At 49.9% G+C, this 17,028-nt stretch overlaps 2 protein-coding genes across 4 annotated transcripts in view; one reads left to right on the forward strand and one right to left on the reverse strand.

Moving 5' to 3' along the window:
- The first annotated feature begins 230 nt into the window (after positions 1–230).
- BIRC7 (baculoviral IAP repeat containing 7) lies at positions 231–7,527 on the forward strand. The gene is made up of 7 exons (XM_075347789.1): positions 231–831; positions 3,081–3,180; positions 3,279–3,360; positions 3,625–3,670; positions 6,323–6,517; positions 6,995–7,063; positions 7,328–7,527. Exons 1-7 carry the CDS (start codon positions 231–233, stop codon positions 7,525–7,527), a joined length of 1,293 nt encoding a protein of 430 aa, XP_075203904.1.
- Positions 7,528–9,992: 2,465 nt separating this feature from the next.
- Positions 9,993–17,028, reverse strand: part of NKAIN4 (sodium/potassium transporting ATPase interacting 4) — a 76,502-nt gene continuing 69,466 nt past the window's right edge. For 2 of the 3 annotated variants that reach the window (XM_075350424.1, XM_075350423.1), the window contains exons 6-7: positions 13,814–13,898; positions 9,993–10,497 (exon numbers count right to left, since the gene is read on the reverse strand). In XM_075350424.1, coding sequence (XP_075206539.1) covers positions 10,488–10,497; positions 13,814–13,898 — 95 coding nt within the window. In that variant the 3' untranslated portion in view covers positions 9,993–10,487. The remainder of the gene's footprint in view (positions 10,498–13,813; positions 13,899–17,028) is intronic. The other variant, XM_075350425.1, reaches the window with a different exon arrangement.

Genomic DNA, 17,028 nt, shown 5'->3' on the forward strand with positions numbered 1-17,028 from the left:
CCAGTGGCACCCTCTATGTGCCCCCCCCTTTCCTTTTGCTTCCTATGTTGACCCTTTATGATTGCTGCCCCCTATTCCTTGTGGCCCCCGCCCATGTGTACAGAGATGCTTTTCGATGTCCTTTCATCCACCCCCTGCGCTTTCCCTTGTGACCCCCTGTGTACAGGTGAGTGGCCCCTGCTCCATGTGATGCTGACTCGTTTCTCTCTTCTAGAACATCGCTTGCTGTGATGAGCTGTTGGCATTGGGATTCCAGCCTGCTGGCTGAGCGCAGGGCACACTGCAGGAGTGTAGTGGACCTCTCAATGGAGGATGAGGTGATCAACCTGGGCTCCTGGAGACCCTCAACAATGGTCCCTGAGCCCCCGGCTGTGGTGAAGCCCAGTATGCGGCGTGAATCAAGCAGACTGCGAAGTTTTACCATGTGGCTTGGACCCAGTACCTTATGCCCCCATGACCTAGCCAGGGCTGGCTTCTACTATGTGGGCCCTGGGGACCGAGTACAGTGCTTCTGCTGTGGAGGAGTCCTGAGGTGTTGGGAACCTGGAGATGAACCACAAGGCGAACACCGTAAATTCTTTCCCTCATGCCCTTTTGTGCTGGGAAGGGAGGTGGGCAATATCCCCATTGGAGGTGGCAGGGACTCTGTGGATGGGCAAATTCTTGGACAACTTCATAGGCTTCCTGGAGAGGAGGAGGAAGAGGAGACCTGGCAAGCAGTGTACCCCGACTTGGTGGAGGAAAGGGAAAGACTATCAACGTACCGTAACTGGCCTCCATATGCGGAGGTGACCCCTGAAGTGCTGGCCCGGGCAGGCTTCTTCTACACCGGTAAGTGTGGATCTTAAATATGGGGGGGGGTCTCGCTGGAGGATTGTTTGTGTCGCGGGCGGAGGAGGGGACGCCACGCTCTCCCACTGCTCGGGTCCGGCTGCTGCGGCCTGCTGCTGCTCGGTGGCTCGAGCGATGTGCCGGATCCCGGGGACTCGAGCGGCGCTCCTCGCCTGTGAGTGAAAGGGGATTGGTTGTGGGGATAGTTTATTGTCCGTGACGCCACCCACGGTTGTGGTGATTAAGTGGACACCACCGCTGCTCTGTCTGGGGAGCCCGGGAGTGATGGTATGGAGCAGCCAGTTGTTGATTTGCCCCTCCGTGGGTAGGGGGTTTGGTGGTCCCGGGGCCCAGTGATGGGGTTGGTATGGTGGACAGGCGGGTATGGGGCCTGTGGAGGTGCAGGGGCAGCGCTGTGCCGCACGGCACGGAGGTACTCACTCAGCCAGTAAACACGACACAGTTCTCGGTAAACAAACGGCTGGTTGGACGGGTCCCTCGGACGGTTATGGTGCTGATGTTCCCTGCAGTTAGCGGTGACGGTCTCTTCCCTGCACCTATGTAAAGTCTTTTTGGTAGCGATGGGTTCCCACCGGTTACCCGCTCCCCGACCTGGACATGAGCCGGAGGAGCCCCTCTCTTGCCCGCTGGCCCTGGTAAACTGGTGCCGTGGCGGTGTCTCCCCTTAACGGTCGGACTGTTGCCTTCAATCGGGACTTGGCTGTTAGGAGACAGAGGTCCCCTTCACTGACGGATTTGGCAAATTATGGCGACTCCTAGCCTTGCCGGGATCCGAAAGGCCCCTGCCCTGGTGCTGACTGTTCTTCGTATACTGCTCCGGTACCGCCGGGTCACCACCCGTCCGCGGTCCTTCCAGCAACCTCCAAGCAGTCCCCCTGCAGACAGTCACCGCCGTCTGCTGACCTTGCTGTCTCAGTCCGGGGCACACACCCGGACCAACTTCAGGCTTTCTTAACTGTTCCTTTGCACTCTCTCTACTCTTACTGTCCTCCTCTACCACTTCCTTCTACTTCACTCCCCTAGCTTGAACTCAACTGCCTGGTTCTCCCGCCTCCAGGGCTGTGTACTCCTCGGTGGGCGGAGCCAACTGCCTGGCCCACCCCCCTGGTGTGGACATCAGCCCCTGGAGGAAGGCAACAAGAATTTTAGGTTAGCCTTGGTGTACCTGCCGGAAATGTGGGGTGCATGTGATGTTGTGACCTGTGACCCCTGGCTTGCCCAGGGCGTCACACATACCCTCTGACCAGTGGTCAGCCCATTGCTGTTGGCTCAAATGACAAACCTAACTTACCAGGAGACCTGCTCAATAGAGAAAATTGGTTAACTTGGACTAACAAATAGTTAAAGGACATGTAAATTCTTAGTACTACTAGTGCAGTACATAAAGAAAAAATGATTAATTGCTTGAAGTGTGGGTATATAACACTAAAGGGCCCCTTAAGTTATGAGGGAAGCTTCTGTTTTAAGTGACTTACACTCCAATGTAGAGGACTAGCAGCATTATATTCCATTGATAACTTGTTGAGAGATCTCTGTGCAGGGTCCCTCTGCCTATAGGGGGTTTGTGTCCTTTCTCCTTAGTATGTACCCCCATACTAGTCACATGACTTGTATTTGTATGAATATTAAGGCTATAAAGATATTAGTGGTAGGGATGAACAAACCTGAACAGTAAATTTTGAGGTTAGTACCTGACAAGGGGTGTAAGTTAAAGCAGACAGCCAGGGGCTGATATTATCAAACTGGGAAGGCCCATGGTCATTTTGTGCTTCCCAGTCTAAAAATTGCAGCCTGCAGGCAGCTGTCCCAGAAGTGGCGCTTTGCCCAGCTCTTTCGATTGCCTTTGTGTGGTGCAGGCTGCTATTTTTAGGCTGGGAAGGGCCAAACATCCATGGACCTTTCCAGCTTGATAGCACTCAGGTTTTTTTTTTTTTCTCGCTCTCTCAAATTATTTAGACTCTACCAATAAGACCTCATCTGTGAGAAGTGTAGGGTTTTTTGTAGCCTCTGGCTGTAAATGCATTCAATATTTCTGTTCAGTGAATACTCTGATGGAGGGTCCTGTCCATTGCAGCCCCCAGACATGACTGTTACTGGTGGTGAGAACTCTCTAGTGTCACTAGAACAGCAGAAAACTAAAGGGTGAAGGGGAAGTGGGCAGTTCCTGATGTGTAGGGTGCACCATAAGCTATAGCTTTGGCTTGTTTGATGTATCCCATCTCATGCAGGATACAGGGATAACGTCAAGTGTTTTCACTGTGATGGTGGACTGAGAAACTGGGAGAGGAGGGATGACCCCTGGAGGGAGCATGCCAAGTGGTTCCCAAGGTAAGCTACTGGAAACACTAAGGTTTTTAAAGGGGAAGATTGTTACATGCACCAATTTGGCACTGGCATCCCATGCTCTTGATGCACTCTCATTGCAGGTGTGAGTTCCTTGTTCACTCCATGGGGCTGGCCTATGTCCAAGGTGTGCAGGATACTTTATTCAGTAGTCCAGAAAGTACGGTAAGTCTTTGTGGCTTCAAAGAGTGTGGAGGAGGATTATAACTTTACAGTGGCAGCAAAATGAATGAAACCTGAGTCTACAGTTGCCTAGTCCCTGGAGATCACTAGGTGGAGCACCTCAGTAAGGTTTCTCTTCATACAGCAAAGCTTGAGGCCAGCTGAGCATTGGCAATTGGAGGGGCTAACGCTATAATGTAGCACCAGGTAAATGATCTGTATTGGTGGGTACTGATGGATCTAAAACTTTTGCACTTACCTCCATAGCCTGAATCTCCAAGGTCGGCGGACAGAAGCTCAGGTAGCCCTAGCGGTGAGTGCCTTTCTGTCTGTACCACAGAGGCCAACAGTTTGAAGGCCAGCGCTATACACTAATATACCACTTGGATTTGTTTCCCTTGATGCACTGGGATCCTTAAAATGCTCCCTGGTACATAGCATCCTCATCTGAAGCCAGCAACTGCCTTCGGCATGTAAGCAACGGGCAGCGCATTACATCCCTACCATGCGCCCCCAGTCACAGGTGCACTGTCAGCTGCCTGCCTATCCAGCAGCTTGTATTGCTCTGCAGGGATCTGGTGGATCTCTGGGGGGGGGGATTCGTGCAGCCACTCAAATGCAGGGGTATTTACAGGGGAGGTTTTGTCAGTGACGCCACCCATGGTGTGTGGTGACTTTTGGTGGCACCGTCGCTGGAGGTGATGCCCAGGACAGATGGAGTGGGGCAGCAGGATGTTATCCCCTCCACGGGTAGGGGAGATGTTGTCCCGGGACCCCAGTACAGGTAGGATGGTGCTACGGAGTGCGGTCTGCAGGGTTGGACCGGATGGTGTCAGTGTACTCAGTCTGTAATAACTTGACACAGTCCAGATGGTAAACCAAACACCCAGTAGCCTCCGGAAGGTGTGTTGAGATCCCGCACCCCGGTACGGTAGAACAGGGGCCCTTCCACCTGCACGTTATGTTTTTGTGTGTGGTTTTTTTTTGTCAACTTTTTTTATTTTTGAAATATATATATATATATATATATAATTATAAATGTGTTGTAGTAAAAGAAAAAACAGTAATACATGTAAAAGGAACATTTCCCAAGTATGCAAATAGATACATTATGTAATAAACATATTAGAAATCAAGTGAAGGGTGAGTAGCTTCACATCGCACATCAGACTGTAAAAGGAGGAAGAGATCAGTACTACATCTAAGGGGTCCCAAAACATGTGCACACATCCCCTCTGTTTTGTATATAACAGAAGTACTAGCTGCAGTGAATATATATTCAGCCGTTAAATCTGATGAAAGGTTTTTCCGAAAACATCACATAGAGACAATGTCTGCACGTTATGTTTAAGTCTTTTGTATTAACGACTCCGTGTGAAACGGGAAAGTCATCTCCCGGTGTTACTGTCTTTTGGGAGCTGTGGCCTGCGAGAACTGACCTGTGGGATCTTGGCAGGCAATTACAGAGCCCTATCCCCCCTCGTTGGGCTTCCGTCTTGCTCTATCTGGGCCTCCTGTGGGACGAGACCTGAAATCCTGTCCCCGGCTGGTCAATTGGAAAGGGGCTTAAAGCTGCTCCTCGCCCTAGGGTTCAGGTACCCCCATCTGTGCACAGCTCCAGACCGGATTCTTGCTGTCGGTACCGGCGGGCTACAACCCTGCCCCGGTCCACTTAAGGTCTCCCTAGACAAGATCTGCCGCCTGTGGCCCTGTCTACTGACTGCTACCTAGTCAGCTGTCGTCCAGGAGCTCCAACTCCTATCTCTCTCACTCTCTCACTCTCTCTCTCACTCTCTCACTCTCTCACTCTCTCACTCTCTCACTCTCTCACTCTCTCACTCTCTCACTCTCTCACTCTCTCACTCTCTCACTCTCTCACTCTCTCACTCTCTCACTCTCTCACTCTCTCACTCTCTCACTCTCTCACTCTCTCACTCTCTCACTCTCTCACTCTCTCACTCTCTCACTCTCTCACTCTCTCACTCTCTCACTCTCTCACTCTCTCACTCTCTCACTCTCTCACTCTCTCACTCTCTCACTCTCTCACTCTCTCACTCTCTCACTCTCTCACTCTCTCACTCTCTCACTCTCTCACTCTCTCACTCTCTCACTCTCTCACTCTCTCACTCTCTCACTCTCTCACTCTCTCACTCTCTCACTCTCTCACTCTCTCACTCTCTCACTCTCTCACTCTCTCACTCTCTCACTCTCTCACTCTCTCACTCTCTCACTCTCTCACTCTCTCACTCTCTCACTCTCTCACTCTCTCACTCTCTCACTCTCTCACTCTCTCTCGTCCGTATTGTCATGGGGGGTGACTAGAGTTTTGATGGCTGAAGTGTACCAGGAAGGGGATTGTGATGGAGGACCAAAGAGGAGAGAATCCTGCACTTAGCAGTGGGGTGCAGTCATCTGTGACACCCTGATTTTTGTCAGGGCATCACAGAACGACATTCATACTGATCGTTACATCCCTTCCAACTGAGTTTTGATATAGCAAATGCTGGGTAGCTACATGCACCTTTAGACTGATGTCACACTTGCAAGTGCGTCTCGCATAGCATCACCCGGCACGGACTCTCTCCTCACTGGAGCAGGTCAGTTGCATAGAGATGCATGCAAACTACCTTCTCGGGAGATGCAACGCAAGATACACGAGAGGCACTGGCGTGTGACACTGGCCTTAGAGTCCTTCTCCAGGTCTAGGATGGGTTTTTTTTTTTTTTTTTTTTCCATGCTCTCAAGTGTAACTTGGCATCTCTTGGACACCACAATTGGTGTTTGGAAATTGACCTCCTATAACCTACAGAAGACTAAATTGGCAATGCCCCATATAGCAGATGCTGTTGTGCCAGGGTGCTACCTGTACAACATGCAACTACAGTGGGCATTATAGTAAGTTTGTGGGGTGAACATGCCAGGATATCTGGGGTTTTGTGTAACTGAATTAACCCCTCCCTTGCAGATTCTCCTGGTGACAGGCAGGCCTTCCTTCAGTCATCCATAGTCCAGGGTGCTCTGCAGATGGGTTTTGATGAGAACTTAGTGGCCAGTTTGGTTCGAAGCCGATTCCTCCTGGCCGGAGCCCCTTACAGCTCTGTCTCTGACCTGGTTAATGATCTAGTCCAGGCAGAAGAGGAGAGTCGGGCACACACACCAGGTATATACATTAGCCTGCGCAAAGCAAAGTGTTGGCCTGTGTGGATGTTGAGTGTTGTGATCCTCAGTATGATGGAGTGATGCAGTGGATCTACATGATAATGTGGACGTTTTGTTGGCTTTGAGTTGCTGTGCTGTAGTCACATCCAGAGCTGCATTCTAATCTATGGCTTCCTGTTCACTGTCGCTCCTGCAGGGACAATGTAATGAAGCAGGTGGTGGTGCATTATTGGGAAATGATCTAGAAGGGTATGAGGCAGGGACAGACATAACATTTGGTGTGTCCCCAAAGCAGGTGGAGCAGTTCATTATAACGAACTATTGGTCTGCAAAGTGCCCACATATTGTCAATATCTAAATGCAGCTCTGGATGGAGAGGAGGATAGATATAATTTTTTTTTTTGAGTTTACAAATACCTGTTGCTCTGCCAGGAAGTATATTTTTCAGTGTTGCTGTAACTGTTTGGTCCCCTCCCAGATTTCGTAAGGATTCCTGAGCCTCCAGCACAGAGGGCAAGTGCCCAGCCCCAACCTCCAAAAGAGCCAGGTAATCCGGTCACTGTCCACTGGGGGGGTGGGTTATAGAACACTAGTGTGTAAGGATATTAGTCTAATTGTATTACTGCATGTAGAGGGGCAGTAATATAGTAGTGTATGCTGCCCCTTGGATACAAGAATAGTGGGGGCAGGGGGAGTAGTATAGCACGTATATTGTTGCATAACTATAATACTGGCCTCCATATATAACTGTCAGGTGTATTGGTTATGGCCCCCTAAAATTTGATGGGGATTTGCTGCATGACTTTTTCAGACAATTCGCTCAGCACTGAAGAGCAGCTCCGGAGGCTGAAGGAGGAGAGAATATGTAAGGTGTGTCTGGACAAGGACGTGTCCATGCTCTTCGTGCCATGTGGACACCTGGTGGTCTGTATGGATTGTGCCCCCAATCTTAGACACTGCCCAATCTGCAGGGCTACGATAAGAGGCAGCGTAAGGGCCTTCATGTCCTGATGTCTTGGACAGGCGAGTACACTTTCTGAGCCTTACAATAAATAAGACACTAAACTATACCATCCTTACCTTCACTGATCACAAATCTGAGGTCTCCTCTAGTAAATCTGACCACTGTTTTCATCCTGTCACAGGTGCCATGAAGGATCTTATCCGCTGCATGCCAATCACCATGACTTCTGGACAACGGACTGGCCGCCTTCCAGTTTCTGCCTGTGAGAGCGGTCTGTGCTGTGCAACTATTAGACGGGTTCTTTATATTTAATATTTGCTTAATATATGGTAACATGATGCTGTGGGAAAATTTGTAATAAAGTATATTTTACAAAAAAATGGCTTCCTCTGACTTATTAATTGCATAGAGTACAAACCTCAACCTTAGTTCATATATATCTTATTGCCCCAAGCTCCTCCAAAAATGGGGTGACAAATTTGCTCCCTGCATATAAGCTCTTACAGAAGCTGTAAAATGTGGTAGAACCACTAGGGGGCAGTGTTGCCCTGTTATAATCAGCGTACAAGTCTACACTGGATAGTCATTAGTACACATCAGATCTGAACAAACACCTAAAAAGGATATAGGCTCCTGAATAAAACTGCAAACCACCAGACTAATCTCAATTTTATGTCTCACAGGATCAAGGCTAGAATTAGTAGAACCAGGTCTGTTGCTGCCACACTGCATAAATGCAAAATCTTGACACTTCTCCATAGTGTGGCAAAAAAAATAAATTGTGTACCACCCCTGTAGCGGTCGAAGCTCTCAGATCTGGTGATGCTGTGGCTCGAAGGTCTCCGGACCCGGGGGCTCACAGCCACGTCAAATGAAAAGTGGGTATTTACAGGGGATAAGAATTCAATGCCACCCGTGGTGCGCGGTAAGGGGGTACCTGGGGAAGTTGGAGGGGGGTCAGCCAGATGATCCCTCCACAGGTAGGGGAGGCCCCAGGATGATGGAGGCGTAGGGGGGTGCAGTGCAGGTTGGAAGCAGGGGAGGACAGCGTACTCACTCAGGCAGTGTTGGTAGTGATGTGACCGCATAGACTCTGACACAAAGGTAAACAAAGTCTCTGGGTGCCGCTGCCTCTCTGGGGGAGCTCATCCGGGAATCCGCTCACTTTGTTGCTGCTGGTCCTGACCTGCCTCCTTGCACTAGTGTTAGATGTTTCCAGTAACTCCTATGCTTGAAGCTTTCAGGGTCCCGCTCCCTACACTTAAGTAGAGGAGCTGTGCTCTCCATGGCTGACACTTAGGGCTTTCCAGTCTATGCGGCCCACTGAAATCCCATCACCCTCGTTGTGTTGGTGCCTTCGATCTCTGAGCTCTTGGACAGTTCATAGAGAAATTAACCTGTGGAGGATAGTAATCAGGTTGCATGAAGCTACTGTGAAGATGTAATTTACCCTCTCACTGTATATGCTGTACAGATTCCTATTTCAAGCTGGGTTCATTGTCTTATTTGAACTACTTCTGTGTACATTTCTATTGTTGTAGGTAATCACCCCCCTAAAATGCAAGGTTATATCCTCTTGAGGCACTTCCATCCCTGGGAGTAGGGGGAGGTGGGCCTAGAGTCCAACTAGTGTAAACTCTGCTTACCTGGGAGATTCAGGCAGAGTGAGCTGAAACTTGAAGGGAGCAGGAGCTCCAGCCTGTGTGGCTGTGGACACGGACGGAGCTAGGCCTGTGTGGCGGCCCGTGGGATTGTGTGGAACTCTTTGGACTACTGTAAGGACGATTGCTTTGTAATCCGGTCCGAGGATTGTCGGGAAGGGCCCCCGAATCTGTTTTACGTGGACTTATCGTGTGCTGTTCTTGCATTCCTGTTAATAAACCTGTTGGACGTCCCTCGGCCTCGTCCATCCTTTGCTCTGTTGTACACTCCCGTCACAGCTACTCCCTGATTTAGGGTCCACCCCGCCGTGCTCGGTACCAGTTCAGTTACTAGGTACTCCGGTGCCAACAGTTCTCCAAATCGAAGTTTGGCTCTTTTCTCCAATACTCTGCGACTGGTCTCAGACTCCTCTGGTCCCAGACCACCGTCCGTCGTTTCCCCCCCCCCCCCCCCCCCCCCCCCCCCCCCCCCTGGCGGGTGGCCCTATTCCAGCCGGACCACCCACTGGTGTGCCTGACAGGGTGTGGTGTAACTAGGATTTGCATACTGATGGAGCAACACCAAAAAGTTAGGATCCCAAGACCATGGGGGGGGGGGTGAGTCTGACTCCTGCATCTTACAAGAAAGACATGCAGTACCCTGTGACACGCTGACTAGTTCAGGGGAGTCACATATGCATTAAGTGCAGCTGCAGGGTAAAGCAGAGAGTAATCTTGGCATGTGAGGCAAGGGGTGCATTTTAGATCACCTTCAAATTCCAATATATGGAGTAGCAAAGGTGAAGTCTCCCGTTAATGGAGGAAAAATGTGAAGTAATTGTCATTCAAAGACATTGATAAAAGGAAGACAATAGTTTTTGTTTTTCTTTATTTTATGAACATTGCTTTTTGAGAGAGAAAAGGTTAATTGCCTATTGTGAGAGGGAAGAGTAGAAATCTAACAGTGTCCAGAGCAGAGGGTTCTGGCTACCCAGGGTGTGGAGGACACTGGTCCTAGGAGTCCTTATCATCCCTTGACCATGTTCTGTGGACTTTGGCTGGACCAGGTCCATAATATGCAATTCTAATAGATGAAATGGTAGTGACAGGATGAGTGGGAGCCAATACCGCAGATGAGTCCTGACCTCTTCTAGGATGGCAAAAGTTAGAGCACAACAGTACCATGTAGTCTGCTCCATCCTGATCGTGTGCGGTATTGGAAGAGGTTGGCTCCATAAGGCAACTCCGTTAGCTGGGTGTTATCAGTCTATACCTGATGTCTGTAAATAAGGAGCCGCTGGCACTTGTATCCTGTAGACAGTCTGCGACTGGAGCGCTGCTTCATGTACATGGCGCCGCAATGTCACTTACGACGGCCTAGAACAAAAAGATGTCACAGATCTTACATGAATGTATATTGACAAATGTTACAATTCTGACGGAGCTGTATAGAGTTGTTATATTCTTTTACATGGGGGGGCAGTATTATAGTTGTTGCGAGAACCATGGATGATAGTGTCCTATTTTAAATGTAGGGGAAAGAGTCCCATCTGCCCTTAACTTGTGAATACATGGATTTTGTCCCATTCTCACTAGGATTATCTGGATTGTCTTCTTGTAATTACACTAATTAGCCACCGTCTTCCCCTTTATACACCCTTATTAGTCTCCTCCATGTGAGATCCATTACAAGGGAGGGTTCTCTGCCCCTGGAAAGCAAAGTTATAATTTTTATTTTGACAGATATCAGAACATATAAGCCACTTTAAAAACTTAAAACTTTTAAAAGCCACAAGATGATATCTAATTGATGACTGTAGCATTGGTCTGGCCTCCATTGTCGGGTAAGTGTGCTCCTGGTTGCTCTGACTGCAGGCCTGCTGAGAGGAGGAGGTGATACAGAACATCGGGCATGCGTCCGGCCACACCAGTGACGTCTACACCACAGATGATGGTTGGTTAGCCTTATAATCGTCATGGACTTGATTTGATCAGCAAGGCCAACATGAGACCACCTGCACCATTCAGCTCTTATGGGCCTATGTGGGGCGTGGGAGAGGTTGATGCACGTGTTGTGGTGAGACCAACGCCGAGAACCCTTTAACTACGTCTCACGGACCCTGCATGACCTATAATGGTGAATTCACATGAGGCAGATTAGCTACAGAACTTTCTGCGACTATCCCTTCTCAGTGAGGTTATCTAGGCCAAAAAATTTCTGTTAACCGCAATCAACTGAGTGAGGCAAGTAAACTCTGGATGAATAGTAAGACTGGAGTCGCACTTGCATATACGGTAACTTGCGCGAGTCTCTCATTGAATCACCCGGCATGGCTGTACACTCTCCAGTCAGGAGCGTCTTAGCTGCATAGGGATACAAGCAACTGACCCGCTCCTGTCAGAGTACAGCTGTGCCAGGTGATTCAATGAGACTCGCGCAAGTGTGATACTGGCCTAAAATGAAAACCCGTCCTACGTACCCCCTTACACAATGGTGGGGGTGGCTGGAACCATGATACTGCCATTTACATGATCTCCCTCCACTATAGGCTCATACACCGCCTGTATGTAATGCCTTTATTTTACACTCTCATAGGACTCACTCTTACCAATGCATTATCCAGTACATCCGCCATCAATCATACCTGCGAGTCGAGGTGTTGATGGCACACCTTAGCATGGCAGTAGTGATACCAGCTGTTCATCAAGCCTTCCCAGAGGAAAACAATCAATATTCAATCTCCTGCCCCAGATGGTGCACTGACTGAAGCTCTTACCATAACACATCACTCACCCCCCATGGCTCCAAATCCGCACATTATTGAATCCGCTCAGCTCTGCCATACTGTATACATTACTTAAAGATGGACAAAGAGTGAAAACAAGCAGGTGGGAAGGTCGCTTTATATGTTTGGCCCCGCCACGATGCACTGAGCACCTGGACTTGGCTTGAGTAATTCTGTGCCGAGATATCGTTAATTTTACTGACCTGATCTGGGGCTACATGGAGACTTTAGCTGTGCGGCCGAAGTTTGCAAGATGTCGCTACTACATCGCAATACAAGTGAATGTGGGAGTACTGCGACGGTACGAAGCCAGTGACAAAAAGTCTGATGTATTTGGACTTTTTGTGACTTACACAGCACCCTCAGAGTGAGAATGCTACCCATTCACTTGTATTGCACTACCGAACCATGGCTGCACAACATGTTATGGCCATAATTGCTGTCTAGTCCCAGCCTTATATTCCAGAGCTGCACTCATCATGCTGCTGGTAGAGTCACTGTGTACATACATTACTTATCCTGTACTGATCCTGAGTTACATCCTGTATTATACTCCAGAGCAGCACTCACTATTCTGCTGGTGCAGGCGCTGTGTACATAACATTACTTATCCTGTACTGATCCTGAGTTACATCCTGTATTATACTCCAGAGCAGCACTCACTATTCTGCTGGTGCAGGCGCTGTGTACATACATTACATTACTTATCATTCACTGATCCTGAGTAACATCCTGTATTATACTCCAGAGCTGCACTCACTATTCTGCTGGTGCAGGCGCTGTGTACATACATTACATTACTTGTCCTGTACTGATCCTGAGTCACATCCTGTATTATACTCCACAGCTGCAGTCACTATTCTGCTGGTGCAGGCGCTGTGTACATACATTACATTACTTATCCTGTACTGATCCTGAGTTACATCCTGTATTATACTCCAGAGCAGCACTCACTATTCTGCTGGTGCAGGCGCTGTGTACATACATTACATTACTTATCCTGTACTGATCCTGAGTTACATCCTGTATTATACTCCAGAGCAGCACTCACTATTCTGCTGGTGCAGGCGCTGTGTACATACATTACATTACTTGTCCTGTACTGATCCTGAGTCACATCCTGTATTATACTCCACAGCTGCACTCACTATTCTGCTGGTGCAGGCGCTGTGTACATACATTACTTGTCCTGTACTGATCCTGAGTCACATCCTGTATTATACTCCACAGCTGCACTCACTATTCTGCTGGTAGTCACTGTGTACATACATTACTTATTGTGTACTGAACCTGAATTAGATATTGTATTATACTCCACAGCTGCACTCACTATTCTGCTGGTGCAGGCGCTGTGTACATACATTACTTAGTGTACTGAACCTGAATTAGATATTGTATTATACTCCAGAACTGCACTCACTATTCTGCAAAAATCACCTATGGATATAAAAGAGATCATTCACTTAAAGTTTTGCCTCCTGAATCCCCAAGAACAGCATGTTCTGACATTACTAGATGACATAAATCTAAAGGCGCAGATACCCTTGAAAGCATGTTCCTAATAGGCAGGTGAACCGGTGGCCATACCCAGGTGATCTTGGCAAACATTTATCACTTGATTGACATGTAAAGTTCTCCAATCATATTTAGGCTTGGAACTATATGTTGACGGCCGTGGCTGTGTTTCAGAAGGTTATTACAGCTTCTAATTAATGACCCTTAGGAAAGAGGCGTAAACTGGAGATGGGCGATACTCTCCAGCCAATAACTGCTATTAACAGTGGTGACAAACATTGGTAATATTAGGGAGACACCAGACATCTGATGCTACATTGATGGTAGCACGTGTGACCCCATTAGCGTCATAGATGGGGGCGTCCGTCTTCTTCTCACTGGCTGATACTTACAGGTAACTCTGCTTGAACAGCAGGTGATTGGACTTTTCATTGACATGGTAGAGAGGGAATGGATCATATCCACCAATGAAATCAACTGAAAGAAATAAATGCTCAAAATAAAAGAAAAACCAATGACATGGACATGCAGGGAGAGAAAGAAAAGATGGCGGAGGAGGGGGATGAGAAAAGGTGATGAATCAGTGAGGAAGAATGCAAGGAATGGATGATGTTGGACGTCTTAGAGAGCATCTCCATATATCACAGCCATGGCAGATATATGGCCCCAACAGAAAGGAAATATACCAGGAGACCAAGAAGCACTTACTGGTGAGGAGGAGTATGAGGCCTCCAGTTCCTTGGTCACCCCGAGTATGATCTTTATAAGAAACTGGTATGGTGGGATGGGGAAGGGGGTTTACGAAGAGCACATAACACCAGTCATATGATGCAGTATCCGAGCGGTATAAAGACCCACGGGTTATTAGGAGGCGTCCTTGGAGACTGTAAGGCCTGAGATTGACCATTCAGGTAGAAACTTGATTTTGGGAGATCTGGACAACCATCTGATGTTCATAGGGGCGTCTGGACACATGACGTCGGGGAAGATAAGGATCGGCCATGTTGAAATTTGAAGCCCATTATTACGTCCTGTATACAGAGGGCAATCACTGCTCAATACTCCGTATAGTGGCCATTCCCGGTACTGCAGCTTAAACAAAAGAAGAGTCAAACTGCAGTACCCAAAGGCAGCTACTAATAGAGGATGGAGCTGTGCTATTGTGGCTCTGTACATGGTATACATGAAGCTGCTGCAGGAGCTGATAGCATCCCCACCTATCTCAAATCCATGACCTAAGACTCGGGCATCCACATCATAGTGGACAACCCCTTAAAGAACAGCTATTGTATGTAATGGGTGCTATGATTTCCATTTATTCACCACTTGGATTCGCATACTTATACTGGCTCACCTTTAGACAAGGTTCAGGCGGCCATATTTCAAGGTCTGTGTACGGACTGCAATGCATGGACTGCAATGCACGGACTACAATGCACGGACTACAATGCACGGACTACAATGCACAGACTGCAATGCATGGACTGAATGTGGGTCTGAACTTAAATATGTGACTATGAGACTGGAAGTTCAGGTTAGGAGATCCGCAGTCAGCCTCTGCATTCTGGTCCGTATACGGAAAGTGAAATAGGTGCCAAAAACAGGGCCGCCCATCCTGATAAACTGGTAACATCTCAGTAATAAGAAGTCTTCTGGGAATATAAATCGCATCTGTACAATATATTAGATAGAGCAGTTCTGTCACTGTCAGGCCTTAATGATGCCATTGCTGCCTAGTGCTGGCAGGGGGTGGGAAGGCATTAGAGGTCTGCATCCACACCGCTGCTGATTTCTCTCTGCGGGGATCGGCATTGATATGATTTGTCATTATACAGGCAGGAAAAATGGATGCAGAAAATGTTCATTAACCTGGATTTCTCCGCATTCCATGGCACGGAATGGTTAACAGCTTGTGTCACTCACATGACCCAGATTTCTACTAATGATCAGTCCCAGTGTGGGAGAGAGAGTAGAGTGGGGGCTGTAAATGAGTGGAGCAGGGTCGGGAGAGTGCGGAGTAGGAGAGGATGGAGTGAGGGTCAGAGGAGGAGTGCGGAACAGGGGAGAGAGGAGTGTGGAGCAGGAGAGGAAAGAGTGTGGAGCAGGAGAGGAAAGAGTGCGGCGCAGGAGAGGAAAGAGTGCGGCGCAGGAGAAGAAGGAGTGCAGAGCAGGAGAGGAAAGAGTGCAGAGCAGGAGAGGAAAGAGTGCGGAGCAGGAGAGAAAAGAGTGCAGAGCAGGAGAGGAAGGAGTGCGGAGCAGGGGAGAGAGGAGTGCAAAGCAGGGGAGAGAGGCATGTGGAGCAGGGGAGAGAGCAGTGCGGAGCATGGGAGAGAGCAGTGCGGAGCAGGGGAGAGAGCAGTGCGGAGCAGGGGAGGGAGCAGTGCGGAGCAGGGGAGAGAGGCATGTGGAGCAGGGGAGAGAGCAGTGCAGAGCAGGAGAAGAAGGAGTGCGGAGCAGGGGAGAGAGGAGTGCAAAGCAGGGGAGAGAGGCATGTGGAGCAGGGGAGAGAGCAGTGCGGAGCAGGGGAGAGAGCAGTGCGGAGCAGGGGAGAGAGCAGTGCGGAGCAGGGGAGAGAGCAGTGCGGAGCAGGGGAGGGAGGAGTGCGGAGCAGGGGAGGGAGGAGTGCGGAGCAGGGGAGGGAGGAGTGCGGAGCAGGGGAGAGAGGAGTGCGGAGCAGGGGAGAGAGGAGTGCGGAGCAGGGGAGAGAGGAGTGCGGAGCAGAGGAGAGAGGAGTGCGGAGCAGAGGAGAGAGGAGTGCGAAGTAGGGAAGGGAGGAGTGCGGAGCAGGGAAGGGAGGAGTGCGGAGCAGGGGAGAGGAGTGCGGGGCAGGGGAGGGAGGAGTGCGGAGCAGGGGAGAGAGGAGTGCGGAGCAGGGGAGAGAGGAGTGCGAAGTAGGGAAGGGAGGAGTGCGGAGCAGGGAAGGGAGGAGTGCGGAGCAGGGAAGGGAGGAGTGCGGAGCAGGGAAGGGAGGAGTGCGGAGCAGGGGAGAGGAGTGCGGAGCAGGGGAGGGAGGAGTGCGGAGCAGGGGAGGGAGGAGTGCGGGGCAGGGGAGAGAGGAGTGCGGAGCAGGGGAGAGAGGAGTGCAAAGCAGGGGAGAGAGGCATGTGGAGCAGGGGAGAGAGCAGTGAGGAGCAGGGGAGAGAGCAGTGCGGAGCAGGGGAGAGAGGAGTGCGGAGCAGGGGAGGGAGGAGTGCGGAGCAGGGGAGAGAGGAGTGCGAAGTAGGGAAGGGAGGAGTGCGGAGCAGGGAAGGGAGGAGTGCGGAGCAGGGAAGGGAGGAGTGCGGAGCAGGGGAGAGAGGAGTGCGGAGCAGGGGAGAGAGGAGTGCGGAGCAGGGGAGAGAAGAGTGTGAAGTAGGGAAGGGAGGAGTGCGGAGCAGGGAAGGGAGGAGTGTGGAGCAGGGGAGGGAGGAGTGGGGAGCAGGGGAGGATGAATGCGGAGCAGGGGAGAGGGGAGTTCGGAGCAGGGGAGACAGGAGTGCGAAGAAGGGGAGAGAGGAGTGCGAAGAAGGGGAGAGAGGAGTGCGAAGAAGGGGAGAGAGGAGTGCGAAGAAGGGGAGAGAGGAGTGCAGAGCAGGAGTGGGAGGAGTGTGGAGCAGTGGAGGAGAAG

Source organism: Anomaloglossus baeobatrachus, chromosome 5 (genome assembly GCF_048569485.1).
Source record: "Anomaloglossus baeobatrachus isolate aAnoBae1 chromosome 5, aAnoBae1.hap1, whole genome shotgun sequence".
In the NCBI taxonomy this organism is placed as follows: Eukaryota; Metazoa; Chordata; class Amphibia; order Anura; family Aromobatidae; genus Anomaloglossus; species Anomaloglossus baeobatrachus.